Here is an 18,850-nt window from a genome sequence, read left to right on the forward strand (position 1 = left end):
CTAAAAATATAAATCCATGCCTCTTGTCATTTGTGCTCAGAATGGAGGACCTTTTGGAATTCCTCTGGACAGAAGGCTGAAATGGGGATGTATCCTGGAAAAGGAGGACCAAGTCTGGCACTGTACTAAATCCATGCTTGACTAGTGAGTCAACCTTTAGGCAAAGGCAAGTGACCTGAGGTCCTAACTGCAATGGAGGACAAGGACCACAAAATGTAGGACATTTGAGAACAATAGAGATAGCTAATATAAGCTAAAAACACTGCTAAAGTAAAATCCATACTTCTTAGCGATACTCAAAATGGAGGAGGACATTTAGGAACTCTTCCTGGACCAAAGCTGAAATGTAAGACATGTCTGGAAAAGGAGGATCAAGTCTGGGAGAAACCGAAGGACCAGGACAAGAACTTAGCAAGGATGGCTTTGGCCCTTGGCTGTTTTTGTCGCGATAACAAAACAACCTCGGTAAGTGGCTGCTGCCCACACTGCTGACTTTTATTATTACATAAAACATTCATTGGCCATTTAACAAATGCAACCAAAAAAACCACATGATACCTTTTCCCCTCCTGTTTGGTTTGGAACATCTTGCCTGATGAAGGAACCATGGAGCTTTGGAAGCTTGTGACAAGTATATTGTACATTTCGGTTGGCCAGAAAGGTCACTGTGGATTTTTGTTTTTATTATTGCAATATGTTGTTGTTGTCTCCCCCCAAAAAACCCAAAAAAACTGGGAATCACTGGATCCTAAGCCCAGTGAAATTAAATCTCCAAAGTGACAACGAATAAATACATTTTAAAAATTCTATTCTGACTGGCTTGATGGTTGACTATTTAATTTTTGATGGTTTATGATATTTTATTATAGCTTAGTGGGGGAGAGGGAAGTAATAGAATGTATTTTATATATGTTGTATCTTATGCTGTTTATATTGATATTGTAAGCTGCTTCAATCCTGTGGGAGAGGGCATATAAATAAATTATATTATTTATTATTATTATTATTATTATTATAGGGACCAGAATTAATCCATGAAGGATTCGTGTCCTTTGAAACCCTTTAACTGGCATGGCTCCTGGGATTGCACCAGAGCTCTGACAGAGAGGCTAAATGTCTCGTTGTTGTGTGTTGTTGTTGTTTGTTGTGTGCCTTCTTGAAGCCATTTCCCTGGAGGGGAACAGAAGCCATGCTGGGTTTTTCTCCGCAAGGTTTGCAATGCCAGCCCTTGGGTGAGAGAGTGTTGACCATGGCTGAGCTGGGATTCGAACCCAGACTCCAGAGCAACAATGGGGCCAGGCTGGCTGCCAACAGCCCGGTCCCCTGCAGCCTCCTCCCTCCTCCTCCCTCCCACATCATCTCAGCATCGCCTCCTGAGGCTCAGGGAGGAAAGGGTTAGCGAGGCTGGAGGAGGAGGAGGAGAGGAGGAGGCGTCCGGGCGGGAGCATGAGCAGTTGGCAGCCGCAGCCCAGGCTGAGGCTCTCCCGGTGCCCGGCAGGCCCGGAGCCCCTGGCCGCCTCGCCCCCGGCGGCCCCCGAGAGACCCTGAGCCCTCGCCGGCATCGCAGCCCAGCCCCACCTGCGCCACAACCCCACCACCACACAGCAGCAGCCCAAGGTAGGCAGCCAAGACGAGGGGCCTCCCTGCCCTCGGCCCTGGCAGCCCAGCAGAGGAGGAGGATGGAGACCCAGAAGGAGGAGGAGAGGGAGGGCGAGGAGGGCTTCCCCGCCACGGAGGAAGAGGAGGAGGTGGGAAAGAAGGAGGAGAGAGAGAGAGAGAGAAGGAAGGGAGATAGGAGGAAGGAAAGGAAGGAAGGAAGGAGGATGAGAGAGAGGAGGGAAGATAGAGACGGAAGGAAGGAAGAGAGGAGGAAAGAAGGAGGAGGGAGAGAGAGAGAGAAAGAGGAAGAAAGGAAGGAGAGAAGAGGAAGGAGGAAGGAAAAAAAGCAAAGAAGAGGAGCGAGGGAGGAAGGATGGAAGGAGAAAGAAGATAGAGAGAGGGGGAGGAAGGAAGGAAGAGAAGGAGAAGAGAGAGAGATAGAGCGAGAGAGAGAGAGAGGACGAAGGAACGGAAAGAAAGAGAGCCAGAGGCAAGCGCAGCAAAGCTGGAGGCGGTTGCAGGGCAGAAATGGTCCCTTTTCCAGACTGCTGCCAGTTAATCTTCACTCTCCAGGAGGATTTTCCCGAAAGTCTTCATTTATCAGGCATCACTAAGTGGATTGATATCTATAAGGGTGTCTTGGGCTCAGGGTGACCAGATTTGGTCCTCCTTTTCCAGGGCCTGCCTTCCTTTTCAGCCTTCTGTCCAGGAGGGATTTCCAACAGCAGGTCGAAGACGCATCAGTTTCTGTTCATATGGGTGTTTTGAGCTCAGGTGACAAGACTCTGTCCTCCTTTGACAGGATGCTTCCCCCATTCCAGCCTTCTGTCCAGGAGGCATTTCCAAAGTGTCCTCCATTTTGAGCATCACTAAGGAGTTTATCACACTGGGGCTGATTTCGACATTAAAGAGAGATTAAAGTGCATTTAAAGCATCCTGCAAATGAAGCAAAATGGCAAGTAATTGCGCAAATGATTATCACACCCAATTGCGCAAATAAAGCAATATCGGAAATGCATTGTTGCTGAAAACCTGAAAGTAAAAAGATGTCCATTAATGCTTCTTTGTGACCACTTTAATGGTGGGTTTTGTGCGATGTCATGTGAAATTGTTACATGTAATTATACAATTTCCTCAGGATATTCACAGGACAAACTCCTGATCTCCTTCATGTGATAAACTCCTAAGAATCATGGTTTTATATTTATACCAGGTGAGCAGATGATGAACTGCAAAGGAGGACAAGACACAGGTAAAATATAGGGCATTTAAGAAAAATGGAGGGCATGACCAAAGAAGAGCTCAAAACGCTCATGATAGAAATACTGGGTGACTAGATATCCTCTTTTCTAGGGCCTGTCCTCCATTTCAGATGGGAGGCCGAAATGGAGGACGTGCCCTGGAAAAAGAGGACCTCTGGTCTCCCTTGTTGTTGTTGTTGTGTGCCTTCAAGTCATTTCCAACTTATGGCAAGCCTATCATAGGGTTTTCTTGGTATGTTTCTTCAGAGGAGGGTTGCCATTGGCATCCCCTCTGAGGCTGACAGTGTGTGACTAGTGGGATTCAAACCTTGCTATCCACAGTCATAGTCCACCACTCAAACCACTAGACCACGCTGGGTCTCAGTAGTAGTAGTAACCTCCACCTTGCATACATTTTGGGAGAAAAGTGGGATGTAAATCCTATAAATAAACACTGTATATACTCAACTATATGTCAACTTCGTGTATAAGGTGAGGGGAGGTTTGGGGGCCAAAATGATGGATTTTGACATGACCTGTGGATAAGTCAAGGGTAAAACCTAGGGGTATGTAACGAAGGATCTAAAGGATGAAGCAAAGGAAAACAATGCCAAAGAACTTACAAAAGTCCAGCAGGCATGTTTGTGCTCATACTAAAAGCTGTATAGATATATGAGTGAATAGAGAGGGGTCAGTACTTCCAGGACAGATTACACTCTTGCCTTTCACCAGCGGATGATTCCTTTTTCAAATAAGAGTTAAAGTACAGTACTTACATTGACTCATGGATAAGTCCACTTAGGTTTTTTGGGTCAATTTTTTGACTAAAATTTCTAGACTTATACACAAGTATATACATTAGTTGTTTGTAATGACATGACAATTGTTGTTAAGTTTTGGAGATGCCACCAGGAAGCTCTCTAGTTATGTGGCCTTCTTCATGCTCTGCTCACCAGCTGTCAAGGTTTGCTGTTGTCTTTAGTCCGCATCTTGTCTTGTTAACTATCACTTTTTGTCATTTGACAGCACCACATGTTTGTGACCCACTTGCAAAGATTTCATAGTGCTAGTATCTTCCCTGTGGCCCTGTGAGGTAGGCCATTGCGAGATTCTTAAGACAGGAAACCACAGAAAAGAAAAGAGAGGAGGTGACTCTTAGACCGGTTCAACTCTTTGCTCATTACTTCTTGCAAGCCTTGAGCAAACTTTTTCAGTTCATGTGTTTACAGTGGTCCCTCCACATTCACTGGGATTAGGAGTGAAAGACCCCTCTGAGTGTGGAAAAACCACAAATAAAGAAACACTATTCCTTTTACCTGAGAGAAAACCTCTATAGGAATCTTCAGATCCTCCAGTGCAACCCTATGGTCAACAACTGCCATAGAATCATGCTGGAGGACCTACAATTGTCTAGAGAAGTGTTTTCTCTAGGAACTTCTATGTTCTCAGGCACCCTCTATGCTCAACGTCTAGCAGAATTGTGCTGGAGGATTTAGAGATTCCTAGAGACAACATACAGTCATCCCTTCCCTTACACGAGGGATTCGTTCTGGCCCCCCCCCCCCCCGCGTAAGGGAAAAATGTGGATGCTCAAGCCTCATTCAAGTGAATGGGGCTTGCGTCCATGGTGGTGCGGCGGTGAATGCGCCATTGCCTTTTCCAGCGCACAGTGCTGCAACTTCCAGTGCGGCTTTCAGCATATGCTGGAAGCCACGTAAGACGCACCCGCGTATGACGTGGGTGCACTGTATTAATCAAAACCACAAATAATCACATCTGCAAAAGTCAAAGCTGCAAACGTCGAGGGCCAAGTTCACATTCCTACTCCTCAGATCACTTAAGTGCCAGAGCAGTTTTCATGCTGTTTGTTTTCACTGATTTAAGATAGCAGTGGCATCACTAAGAGTGATTTTTCACTTTAACCACGTGAAATTACTGTGTATTCTTGATCATAAGTTGACCTCATGTATAAGTTGAGAGCAGGTTTTGGAGCCAAAGTTATGGATTTCTATACAACCTGTGTATAAGTCAGGAGTAAAACTTAGGGGCATGTAACAAAGGATGAAGGAAAGGAAAATGATACCAAAGCACACTCCTATTTCCCCTTCCAAACATTCAAAAAGGACAGAAATGACACTGCAGTGAAGAAATAGAGAAGGGTGGTGTTTCTTTCAGTTTCTTCCAGGGTGAACTAAGCTCTTGCCTTTTGTTACTCTACTCAGTTCTTTTTTTTAAAAAAAATAAGAGTTAGGGTACAGTACTTGCAGCATGTACATTGACCCATGGATAAATTGACCTGGGTTTTTGGAGTCAATTTTTGATGAAAAATTCTAGACTAATAATAATAATAATATATTTATATCCCGCCCCTTTGAGGTCAATCGGGGCGGCTAACAATAATAAAATACAATACAATATTTATCAAAATCTACTTCCCTCCCCCCTTAAAAAGTTATTAAATCAATTATATGAGTATATACAGCAATGTACATGCAAATACATTTAGGCTGCATGTATGGTACTGTAATGTAAAGATATAATTTTAATTTTGCTAGTTTATATCACAACTATTACCATTACATTAAGTGATACAAGAATTATGATTAATGAGTAACATTAGTACAAAAAACATTACTCAGGATTCTGTATGGTGTGGTATGGGAGGAGGTCAATGTGGGGGGAGGGTGACACTGTGAGTTACTGCACTGGGTGATATCAACCCTAAGGACCACACCTCACTGTAACATAGTTCTCTGAAATCTGTCATATTTCTCTGATATGATGAGTTATACCAGTAAATTCAATAGCTGATCCATCTAGGGCCTACCTGGATAGCTGGGTAATAACATATGTAGGTAGTGAAATGTGCTTCCCATACATCCAGAGCAGAGCTTGGAAAAGGGACATTTGGATTACATCACTTAGGATCCTGCCCATGATTTTTGGAGGCGTTAGGATGAAATTTTTCCAAGCCCTGACCCAGACTGACTGCACACATGGGAGTGTAAAACAATATCAATTGATGGTATTACACAATAGATGGGAGAATGAGACTATTTGAGATGTTTAAGGCTGCATCCACACTGTAGAAATAACCTGGTATGACATCACTTTAACTGTCATGGCTCAATGCTTTGGAATTCTGGAAAGGGTAGTTTGTTGCGGCACAAACTACATTTCCCAGAATTCCATATCATTGAGCCATGGCATTTAAAATGGTGTCAAACTGGGTTATTTCTGCAGTGCAGATGCAGCCTGAGACAATACATCTGGATCATATTTGCATTCACCTTACTTGATTTCTCGACACTGGCTCGTTCTGCGCTTGATGACTGCCAGTTGTTAAATATGTCAGTGAACTGCATTGAAAAACATTGTGTTTTGAAATGTTGTGAGGATAGGGATGGAAAGAATAACTGTAAGGATGGAAAGAAAACCTGTAATTGTTTGTTCCCAGGTTGAAAAACAGGTTTGGAACTCCTATTGTGAAATTTTCTCCTGGTGTTCAGTGTCCTGTGGTGTTAACAGAGGAATTATTCGGCAGAGAAAACCCATGGGATTTTGTGTGTCTCTGTGTGCAAAACAACCTGTTCTCTGTGAAGAATATGGGTTTTGTACTCATTTCTACAAGAGAGAGCCAATATGGTGTGGTCGCTTTGAGTGTCGAACTATGATTCTGGAGACCAGGGGTTCGATTCCCAGCTGAGCCATGGAAATCCACTGGGTGATCTTGGACAAGTCACACAATCTCAGCCTCAGGTAAAGGCAATAGCAAATCCTCTTTTGAACAAATCTTGCCAAGAAAACCCCATGACAGGTTTGCCATAAGGTAGCCATAAGTCGGAAACGACTTGAAGGCACACAACAACAAATTCTTTTCTACACAGAAAATAAAGAGGTTGCATAAAAACCATGCGTTTTTCTCTGCAAAACAATTCTTCCACAATATCTTGGGACTTTAAAAAATATAGAGAATATTGTGGGGGAATTTTCAGTTTCTCCTGCATTTGGGAGAAAACAGCCACAATTATTTATCCTTTCATGGAATAAATAGTCAAGGATTTCCCCCCCTAAGCAAAGAGATGTGAAATTTCTGTCTGTGGGGATTTGTGTATTTGTAATGCACCTTTCATACCTGGAAGTCATCAACAAGTATGTGTGTTTGTGTGTGTGTGTGTGTGTGTGAGAGAGAGAGAGAGAGAGAGAGAGAGAGAAAACCAACCATCTGCTGGAAATTGTGTTACTTATTCTACTAGCATCATTGTTTTCACATCCCACCAAAAGCCAGATAAGTTTTCCATATGAAGTGAATTCAATTGCTTTGATGAATAAGACCATTCTATTCATCTTTTCAAATTCTCTGGTGCCACAACAAATAACAATTCCCAGAATTCCTTAGCATGGAGTCATGGCAGTTAAAGCGGTGTCAAATTGGATTATTTCTCCAGTGTGGGATGCAGCCTTTGGGGACTCAAGCCAAATGGGATTGGGGAATGGTACACTGGTTGCTTGTTCCCTGTTTGATTATTTGCAAGGATAAAAACTACAATGGCTTTTAAAAATATCCATATTTAAGTATATACCAACTGTTGACAGTTGTGTACAGTAGTCTGTGATCAAGAAGTATTGCTCTGAAACCAGCTGAACCATGCTGACTGAAACTGCCAATGTTTTAAATTCACTGGGGCAACCACTGTGGTGTAATGGCTTGAGCATTGGACTATGCTCTGGAGACCAGGTATGAACCACTTGGCTGTGGGGTGACCTTCGGCAAGTCACACTCTCTCAGCCTCAGAGGACACAGAGGCACCCCCCAACAAATCTTGGCAAGAAACCCTTGTGATTGGTTCACCTTAGGTCTCCATAAGTTGGAGATGACTTGAAGACACACGTCAACAGTAATTGGGGGCTGGTGGGGGGGGCAGCCCAAGAATTCGCTTCAGGATAACAGCATGACTGAATGGAGGTGAATTTGCTAATGCGAACACTTGTGGGATGACTGAATTCTTGTCCCAAATCAACTTAATAAAAATTCCTCAGTTAATTAGAGTGTATAGTTGGAATGGTATGGTCTATGCTAAGAAACTCTGAACTAAGGAGATGGTGCTAAGAAAATCTGAACTAAACTCTGCTGCTGTTGTGTGCTTTCCAGTAGTTTCCAACTTATGGAAACCCTAAGGCAAACCTGTCGTGGAGTTTTCTTGGCTAGTTGATATATATTGTATAAGTAAATGAAGCGAGCTCTGCTGCTCCAGACATTAGGATATAAACCAATAATTCAATTTCCAAGAAAAAAGATTCCACATAAACATTAGGAAATACTTCCTGATGGTAAAAACTGTTCAAGAACAGAGGAGACTACCATGAAGGGTGGTGGACTCTCATTCTTTGGAGGTCTTTAAACAGAGGTTGGATGGTCATATCTCAGGAGTGCTTTGGTTGTGTAATCCTGCACAACCATGATTCATACTAGATGAACCTTGTTGTTTCTTCCAACTTTTTGAGATCGCAATAATATTTATTTTGCATAATTTATTTCGCTTTTGCTGGCCATAGGAAGAGGTGGAACTATGTCTTGCACTTTCCCCTAATCTTTGAAGCAATCCTTCTTAACCTCTGGGAATTCTTTTCAGATCCTTACTTCAGTTTCTGCCATTTCAATAGACATAGACCACATATTTTCAAACCTGTTTGAACTAAAAGGTCTAGAAACTTGCTTTATAAAATATGCTCTCAGGAGACTGAATTTTTCATCCATTATGAAATTTGTATGACTACCCCCCTCAAGCTCCCAGGCTTGTTTTTCCCTTGCCTTTGAATACAAGCCTCGTAAGAATGATTCTGTTCTCATGATCATACACCCATAATACAGTAAAGCACTTCTCTACTGCATATTCTGTTAGAATACCCTGGAGATCTGTAGTACTTCAGTACTGAGAAGTTTTCTTGCTTCAGAATGAAAAAGTACAAGGTCACATTCTCTCCTTTCCTGTCTCCATTTTAAAAGAGATCTTTAAAGGAGAGCTCTGTTAAAACTCTTTTAAAATGTATTAATAATAGTACAGTATGTTAGTATGTGTGTTTTAATCTATGTCTTAACCTGATTTTTTTGATAGTTTAATTTTTAAAAAACTTTTGTATTTTGTGGGTTTTTAACTATATTATAAAAATTGTTGTAAGCTGCTTCGAGCTTCAATCTGGGAAAAAGGCAATATGATGATGATGATATACAATTGCGTATAATCCCCTATATATCCCACTCTAGTTTTTAAAGACTAGGGAATCCACTACCACCAACGACAGGCTCAGCAGCTATTTGAGATCACTTTGTATGTGCTGCCTGTGATCATTTTGCCTCCGTAATACAAGAGCTATTCAAAATGAATATTTACAGGACTGAATGTTTTATTTAATGAAAAATAAAAAGAATACCAGGAAGTGGTCAAGTTCACAATCTATACATACAACAGAGGGTATAGCAAATTGTATGAGACTTAGAGGTTGGAATACAGTTTACTCAAAAATTAACAATTCTTAACTTTACCCATTTCCAAATGAAATATATACTCAAGTTCACCCTTAATTTTGCCTGGGGAACAATTTAATTCAAGTTCTATTAGAATTAAAATGTTGGATCAAATTCTGAAGATGCATTCTAGAATGGGCAGTGAGGAATAATATATTCCAAATCCTTTTGAAAGTTAATTCTGTGGATTTTAAGGCAACTTCATAAGAACAACAACTCTACAGAGAGGATTTGACTCACCAAACATGTAATTCAGGTTTTACATACAGCTTGGTAAATGTTATTTAGAAAAAAATATGTAAGGGGTATTGGGGTTTTGTTTTTGTTTTGTTGGTACATTGACAAGAAATGAAACTATAAAGTAGTTGAAACTTACAAAAATTGTAAGCAACTCCAGGAGTTTTGTTAAAGCACTGCATATAAATACCTACAATAAACAAGCAAACTTTTTTTAAGGAAGAAAGCTATATGATCATATAGCATATCCACCTGTAATATGGGGCATTCAGAACAAAAGCCTTTAATCCTACTCATTATGGTAGGAAGAAAGCCTTAATTTTCACTTACAAAATGATAGAATCATAAAGTTAGAAGAGACCACAAGGACCATCTGGTCCGACCCCTTGCTGTGCAGGAATACACAAAGCATTCCAGATAGATGGCCATCCAGCCTCTGTTTAAAAACTCCAAAGAAGGAGACTCCACCACACTCTAAGCCAGTATGTTCTTCCTAATGTTTAGGTGGAATCTCTTTACCTTTAGTTTGAATCACTTGCTCTGTGCCCAAGTCTCTAGAGCAGCAGAAAACAAGCCTGCTCCATCCTCAGTATGACATCCTTTCAAATATTTAAACATGGCTATCATGTCATCGCTTTCTCTTCCCCAGGTTGAACATACCCAGCTCCCCAAGCCACTCCTCAAAGGGCAAGGTTTCCAGAGCAGAGAAATTCTACTCACTTTCAAGAATATGGTAATTGTCTGATAGTCTGTCTGCAAACGGGTAACAAATATAGACATTTCTGTGACACACAGTGTAGTTGGAAGTTTCATGGTTGTTGTACAGAAAAGTTAAATTGCTAGCTATATTCAGGTTTTTCCTACCATTAACTGTGGTGAGTGGCTGCTTACAAAAACATTTTATAACAGAACAGAGGATGAATTAAATAAAATATAGGACATCTTACCTTCTTACACTATTGCCAGAAGTAGTGTATAGGAAGACTGAGCAGAGCTGTCCATTAATTTATTTCAACTGTAGTACTGTTACCCTTCACTTGGTAGGTGCTTGCATAGATGTCACATTGACATTAATCTTAGCTGATGGTAAAAAAAACCAGCTAAGAAAATTAAACCATACTTTTCTCATCATGTTTAAACTCTGCATTGAACAGTGCTTAGTTCATGATCACCTGGAGAGCATGGAAGCCAAGGAGAGATCTGAACATTGATCCCAGTGGTTCAGATCTATGGTTCTGCCTGCTACACCACTACTTGCTCTCTTAAAGAAGTATCAAGTACTGTTATCTGTTTCCATATTTTGAGGGTTCCCTGAGAGAGATACCTCTATCAGGCTTCCTCCTACTTGTGTCCCTGTATCCCATTTCCGTGCCCTCTCTGTCTGGAGTCACTCTTACACATGTGCTCAGAAAGAGAGTGCAAGGGACTACTTGGTCTCCTCACTCTACTAGTTACTATTTGCTTGTTCAGGGAGGGCAGGAGAATAGGGAGCAATGGGAAGGAGGAAGAGCAGGACTGGGAGGCTCCAGGGATTGACAGTGAACCTCCTCTGGAAGTTGTGGGTCTCAGCAAGTGCTTAGTAGTGCCTACTCTTGATGTTGTCTCTGAAAGTAAACAAAACAGTATCTTGGGCCCTGTCTGCATGGGCCATGTTCCCACAGTGACTATGCAGGGCCCAATCCCCACTTCTGGTGCAAACTGTCTAGACAATGAACCCACCATAAACCCCTTCGCTTAAAACACTTTTTAAAAACTCACTTTTTTCTCCAGATCTTCCTGGAACTTCTTGGGCCCTCCATTGTGATGCCGGGTGGCTGTTTACAACATGTCCCGCTGTAGTGCTCTCTCTGCCAATGGCCATGGCACATCACCCACTCTGAGGTCAAAATGAGGCGTCCATCCCTGTGATTGACACTGAGCGACTCATTCTGACCTCAGAGAGAGTAATGTGCCACCGCTGCACTGGGCAGCACACTGAACAGCTGCTTGGCATCACAGGTAACATTGAGATATCGGGGCAGCTCCTGGGCTAGAATACTTTGCTCTCCCAGAGTATTCTGCTCTGTGTAGACCCAGCCTTGGACAGGAAGAGAAAGAGAATGCCTTTTGATCAGTCCCCCTTCTCGGGGACAAAGTATCAATGGATCAGATAGTACAGTTGTTCCATGCTGATGGGAGAAGGTTCAGATTGCTTCCACTTCTTCCCCACTCTCCCAGTGTTTTATATCATCATCATCATCATCATCATCATCATCATCATCATCATTTTATTTCTTACCTGCCTCTCTTCATGGCTGGAGGTGGGTTACAACATAGTTAAAACACAATTATTACATAAAATACATATATTAAGCTACATCTCTACGCAATATTTATAATACATACAACAATTATTAAATATAAAATTCATGTTTAAAATTTATGATTAAAAAGTATATGTCACGTGAGTAACTGAATTAAAACATTGGAAGGGGTCAGGCTGTTAGTCTTATCTGAATTGCAGCACCCACTTGAAGATTCTTGTGCTATCTATTGTATTTAGTATTGTATTTAATGTTTATACATTCACTTATTTCATTTCTGTGCTATTCCTCCTACAATTGTCCACATGTGTGTACAAAAAAGATCTTTAGTTTTGGAACTCATTCAGGGCCTCAACAACTTAATCTGGCTTTATCCTTCCTGCACTCCCCCATGGTTTGAATTAGAGCAGAGTAGGATTCTAGGCTTGATTGCACAATAATAGCTTGAGCTATTTTATTAATAAATATTGTTTTTTGCACCAGCTTTGTTTAAAAAAGTACAGGAAGTTTATTTCCTCTATAATAAATAAAGAATAAATATTTGGTGAAAATACATTCTTTTCCCAGAGGTTTTCTGTAATTTTTGGCTAGCTGCCACAAATGGAAAATAATAGCTTTTTCATAAGAACTAAAAGAATTAAACCAAATAATTTTTAAAAGCCAAAAATGGAGGGGAAACCCATATAAAATAGAAGAATCAGCAACAAAATTAACAAAAGTCTGCTTAGAAAATTACTTTTTGAACTACAGCTCCCAAAATTCCCCACTCAGTATAACCATTGGCTTACAGTGGCTTATACTGGTATGTACTAGCCAAATCCCAACCAGACTGTCCAGAATGATGTGGAATTCTTCTGTGTTAGTAACAATGTGTCATAAAATGTCTGCAAACTGTAATGTCCCACAGCCAAGTACATATGTGTATTGGTGGATGAAATAAATTCTGGCTGTAAATTAATTAATTCATGGATTTGTTTGTTTGTTAACTTGTATTACACCCTACTGGTATCAGCACAATAAAACAGAAAAGTAGTGAACATCAATCACAGTACTGTAAATAAAAGAGCAGCATTATAAAAGTTCTGTGTAAAATAAAACCTAGATTCAGTTACAGTCCTCTGGGATGAACTTACTTCAGTCTGTCCACTATCAACCAGAGGGCCTTCTCTATTGCTGCTCCTAGGTTACGAAATGATCTGCCTGAGGAGATCCGCCACATTACCACCTTAGCGGCATTCAAAAAGGCCATTAAGACGGATCTCTTCCAGCAGGCCTTTCCAAATTAGGCTCCCCTCTCCGAGCACAAAAGCATCTTCTCCCTCCTATTGTAGAGTCCTTTCCTCTTTTCCCCAACTCTGTTGATTTTATCATTATAACGTTTTATATTGTAATGTATTTAATTTTGTTTTATAATTTGGGATGGGAGGTTGGGAGGAGGATAAATTTTCATTGGATTTGATATGTAACACGTTGTTTTTACATGTTGTAATCCGCCTTGATTCCCCGTGAAAAGGCGGGCTATAAATAAATTATTATTATTATTATTATTATTATTATTATTATTATATTTTAATAAGTCTGATAATGAAAAAAGAAAAAAGTCCTTATTGAGTCCTTTAAAGTACTTGAGTTGAGGAAAATTAGATGGGATGGTGGCAGCAGCGGGGGGTGGCGGGGGATGAAATATGCAGTGCCACAACCAAGAAGATGGCCCTAGGATGTCCAAAGAAAGGCCAGAGAAAAACTTTAAAGCATGGCAGAAGTGTATAGAAGATGCTAAACCACCATGTACCCAGATATTAAGCTATATTGAAATTTAAAGTTAAGCACCAGCAAAATTGGTGTGATCTCAGAACTGGTGTGAAGTTGTTTCCAGAATAGGAAACAAGCTGCTCCTGAATTAATTGTGATTTTGTGCCCTACATAAAGCATAGTAGTTTTTATAAGCAAGGTTGACATATATACCTATGAAATGTAAAATTGAACTCAATGGCCCATGAGGCCCTTTCCAACTCTATGATAAAATCTCTAAATGTTGTGGGGGGAGGTCTTTGAAAGGATAAATTCAGTGTCAAATACTCCTCTTAGATCAGTGGTTGGTTCTCAACCTTTGGTCCTCTAGGTGTTTTGGACTTCAGCTCCCAGAACCACCAAGTCAGTGGTCAAGGATTCTGGGAATTAAAGCCAAAATAACTTGGAGAACCAAAGATTGAGAACTACTCTCTTAAATATATTAGCTATATTCCTCTTTGTGTTATATAATATGATCGTACATTTTTCATTCAGTTTCTCATGCAAATTTCAGGCATAGAGCTGCTGTTCATCCTGTGGCTGAAAAGACTTCTTCCTAACTATACTGCAGCCTTTATGTGAAAATGAAAGTTGACACCTAAATTCTAGTAGCCCACAAAGCCACAAGTGTCTGTAGTCACATTTCAAAGGCATATCTAATAGGGAAAGACTACATCTAAGACAGGGTGGGTGGGCAAAATGCTGTTTTTGAAGTCCTTAAGTCCTGTCTAGTCTCTTAAACTGTTGTTGTTATTGTTGTTAATGTTTATTTATATAGCACAATGCATTTGCATGTCACTTTACATACCACCCTTTTAGTTGCTCCCCCTCCAGTGAATTACATCTCATAGAAGCCCCAGAAAGAGCACCTCACCTTTGAAGTAGATAGCAGGATCCTCTGCACTATTTTAACAGGCAATAGATTTTAGTTTTTCAAAACCAAGCATTAGCTGGCTTTGGTTTTTTTTTGGGGGGGGGGGGGATTTTTAGCAATTCTTGCAGGCCCCTGTACCTGCCACATTTGCTCACCCTGATCTAAGACCTCACAAGGCCTCACAATACTATCTTATCTAGTGTAAACTTCTCTTTCCTTTCCTTAAGATGATACTTTACTTGCCATCTGTGCATGATGTTTGTGACTTAAATGACAGAGTGGCAACTTTGGCAGTAAAGAAGGAAAAGAAGGAAAGAAGACTAAGATCCATTGATGTTCTGGCTCATTAACAAAAGACTCTGCTGTATGTACTAATTGGGGTAATAATTCCACATTGTGGTTTGTTAAGAGAGTTTATTTCTTTGTCAGTGACATGACTATCAATGTGTGTCAAGGAGCAGAGGCCAGTCAGTCTCTGGCACAGAGTAAGATACTATTTTTTACACTGAGTGCTCATTCATAACAGCCTTGAACTCAAGTTGCTTGGGAAGTTCTCTTGGCCCATCACTCCTGGCAGGATTTGGAACGGATTTATGTTAGTAGGGAAGAATGAATGGAACCGTATCATCTTGTGCTATGGCTGCTGCCACAAAATTAATTAATCTAGTGCAGTAGTTTGGGACAACCCTTTCTAATAAATCCTCTCCCTCTGCAATCTTGTCTTCAGGCTCTATATAGAGATGGATTAAGGCATAAAGAGGATCTCATCCATTAAGCGCCTTTGCTATCCTGTGTTACCTTTGCTACATTGCATAAGGTTTGAGAATTGGTGCTCATTTTGTTTTATGCCTTCAGATCATTTTCAACTTATATGACCTTAAAGTGACCTTATCGTGGTGTTTTCTTTAAATGTTGCATACATGAGCTTAAAACAGGTGGATCATTACAGATATACTTGCAGGATGGAGATGTGATTAGTATTATTCCTTCCAGATTTGTATTTTAATATTATGTCTTTTTTAAAAACTTTAAAGATCTTAGCAGGATTTCTGTGTGCCTTCAAGTCGTTTCTGATTTATGGCGAGCCTATCACAGGGTTTTCTGGGCAAGATTTTTTAGAAGGATTTTTGCCTTTGCCTCCCTCTGAGGCGGAGAGAGTGTGACTTGCACAAGGTCACCTAGACAGTTTCCATGTCCAAGTGGGGTTCTGAACCTGATTTCTAGAGTCATAGTCCAGTGCTCAAGCCACTACACATGCTGCGTTTCTTAGTTTAGAGTTAGCCGTGGTTCCTGAATTGGAATGTGATTCTCACTGTTGCCTGTTCTATTTCAAGCCAGTGTCTCTGACCAGAATCAGATGTCACCTGTAAAAATCCTTTTCCACTGCAAGAGTGCATCAAGGCCTTCAGGATAGGGAACCTGTTTTCCAGAGACATTTGAACAAGGGAACATGCTAAAACCAAAATCTTCAAACTCCTTGAATAAGATAATAATAAGACACATTATTAATGTTCATTGATAAAATTACACCAAAGCACATTTAGCACCAGAGGATCAATCCTAGGGAAGTCTTAACCTCATTCATTATCCTCCTCTGAGCCTTCAGCAGATTGGAAGCAACCATTGCAATTCACTGTGGTTTGTTGTGTCTGAACTGAGACAAAATGTGCTTAGTTTAGCAATAATTCCAAGCAACTTCAAAACATGATTCACAATTATGGATTATTTAGATAAACTAGACAAAGGCAGTTACAGCAATCCAGGGTCACTTTTGGAACCTGCAGAGGGTTACAATCCTTCATCACTACCACCAATGTCCATCAATATGGTAACAATTACAAGTGTTTCCCCCCCTAGAAACTGGATTTAAAAACAAACTCTAAAACCACATGTGGAGGATTATGCTCCTTGTTTTAGAGGAAGTTTTTCTCTAAAATTAAGCATATTGATTTCAATAGATATTATTCCTAGGTAAGTGTGTATGAGATTGAAGCTTACTTTGCCCAACCCAGAATAAAGCAGTAAAAGAGTCAAAGAACCAGGAATAGAATTGACCTATCCCAGTAAACACCCCATTGCTGCCCTCAAAACCTGTAACAGTTGGGAAATGTTAATCTGCTAAATTGCTAAGCAACTGTGTCCTGACCTCAATCCCTATTGGATCAAGGGGAATTTTACTGATGAATTGCGTTTTCTACTCTAAACCTTGATGGAGCTGATGTGGGTGGGTTTTTATTAGAATGGCCCCTTCTTTTTCATAAAAACTGAGTGCCCCCCCTTGTTTGTTCTTGTGTTTTTGCAAAAACGTGGTCATAAATTTCAGTGTCACAAATTCAAGCTTGAAAAAGAAGCTCGGAGCTAGCAGTGTAAAGTTGCATGAAGTAAACTTAAAAAAACTTTTTAAAAAAATAAGTGGGTTGTGCTGTTGGCAGTAGTAACCTTAAATTAACTTCAGTATGTTGCTGTGGTGCTAAAGGAGAAATGAATAGTGAGGCAAAACATGGAATACATATTAAACTTTCAATATATCATCAGAAAATGGGTAAAGAGAAGAATGTTTAATGATGCAAAAGATTATCTCCTTTTCTTTGGGAAAGGCTAGGTCTTTGTTAGGAACAGGGAAAGGCTATACAGTACCAGCTTTCCCTAACCTGGATCCTCCAGGGGTATTGGACCACAGCTATCTCCTCTGTTAGAAAACTTGTAGTACAACACATTGTAACCAAATGCATCGTTCCATATATGACCAGGAGTGATCACAGCTTGTCTTCTTGGGTTGATTAGCAAATAAAAGTGAACCAAGATTATTTAGAGTTGTGTCCATATCTTCATTCAGTTCCTTGACTTTCTGTGTTAACTTTTCTGATAGAGCTAAATTGCCTATTCCTGCATGTCATGAGGGGATGATGATGATGATGATGATTATTATTATTATTATTATTAAGCTTTATTTATATAGCGCTGTAAATTTTCACAGCACTGTACATGCAATCTTTTAATTAGATGGTTCCCTGCCCTCAGGCTTACAATCTAAGAAGACACGACACAAAAGGAGAAGGGAATGGTTGTGGGGAAGGGGATCAGGTCCTGGAGTTCATCTTTCTCTTTGAGGCCTGGACCAAGGCAGATGAAAGGAGGGCTCTGTTTCTTAAGGATAGGCCTGATGGCATTAGGGAGGCCTGATGGTATTGGCCTACCTCCTCTTCCCCTCAGAGGCCAGGATGGAGTTGGATGCCTTCTGGGAGGGATCAGTTCCTTTAGGGAGGCCTGATGGCATTGGCCCACCCTCTCTTCCCCTCAGCGGTCGGGATGGATGTTCAATGCATTTCCTGATTTCCACATAATCCAACATATGAGGAGAGGATGTCAAGCTGTGGAAGGATGGTCTACTTAGACTGGCAGCTCCTCTGCAGGGTTTCATGCAGAGGTCCTTCAGAGCCATATCTAGGACCTTTTGCATGCACAGTATATGCTCTGCTACTGAGCACTGTTCCTCCCCTAAAATAATAGGTAAGTTTAGCCAATATGTTTTAAATTGATCCAGGTGCACGTGGAGACCCCATGTCCTTCCTTTAACCTACCTCTCTCCTAGGCAAATTGGCCACATTCTGCAGGTGAGCTATCATGAAGATATAATATGTTTTCATGGGAAAACGTCAGTTGTACAGAAAGGTCATGGTTTGCTTATCCATGATATGCTGTGGCTGTTCAGACCTCTGATCATCAGAGTAAATGTTTAATGAGACTTTGTGACAATAGAAAATAATTCAACTAAAGGAGAGTGCTTAATTCAGACCTCGAAAAAATTGGCAAGTGGCCATGCTGGCTGGGAGATTTTAGGAACTGTAATCTTACACAAGTAAAATTTGCAAGCTCTGGCATAATCATTGTCTCTCTGCTGTCATGTTTTAGGAGGGGGATAACACCTCCGACAACCAGAGTGAGAGCTGGCACAATCTCTTGAGCATTGCTCATTGTACGATATAACCCACCCTTTGATATTACTTTTATAGAGGTGCTCAACTTCCCAGATTTATTTTTATTGCAATACTTTAATTTTTCAATATTTTATAATGCCAGTTTGAATGGAAGACCCTGGGATTATAGGATGAAAAGTTATGTTTATTTGCCAGTTGAGCTCATGGCATTATTTATCAATGTGGCTGCCTACACCTTTCTCAGAGCTATTCAAATGCATTCAACAGCTCTGTGCCCTGCTCTGAAACCTAGGAGTGACTTCAAATGGCACTCATTTGTTTTTTGTTAATTTGCATTAAAA

The 18,850-nt window shown here is 40.6% G+C and overlaps 1 protein-coding gene across 5 annotated transcripts in view; it reads left to right on the plus strand.

Annotated features, from left to right (window-relative positions):
• The first annotated feature begins 1,583 nt into the window (after positions 1 to 1,583).
• The window catches only part of TMEM229B (transmembrane protein 229B), a 72,056-nt gene continuing 54,789 nt past the window's right edge, over positions 1,584 to 18,850 (plus strand). For 2 of the 5 annotated variants that reach the window (XM_042445259.1, XM_042445260.1), the window contains exon 1: positions 10,263 to 10,336. Coding sequence is in view for 1 of the 5 variants with exons in the window: in XM_042445261.1 (XP_042301195.1) it covers positions 10,334 to 10,336 (3 nt within the window). In the remaining 4 variants the exon portion in view is untranslated. Of the gene's footprint in view, positions 1,618 to 10,252; positions 10,337 to 18,850 lie in introns of those variants that run through there. The other 3 variants (XM_042445258.1, XM_042445261.1, XR_006101385.1) reach the window with 3 other exon arrangements.

This window comes from Sceloporus undulatus, chromosome 1 (genome assembly GCF_019175285.1).
Source record: "Sceloporus undulatus isolate JIND9_A2432 ecotype Alabama chromosome 1, SceUnd_v1.1, whole genome shotgun sequence".
NCBI classification, from domain to species: Eukaryota; Metazoa; Chordata; class Lepidosauria; order Squamata; family Phrynosomatidae; genus Sceloporus; species Sceloporus undulatus.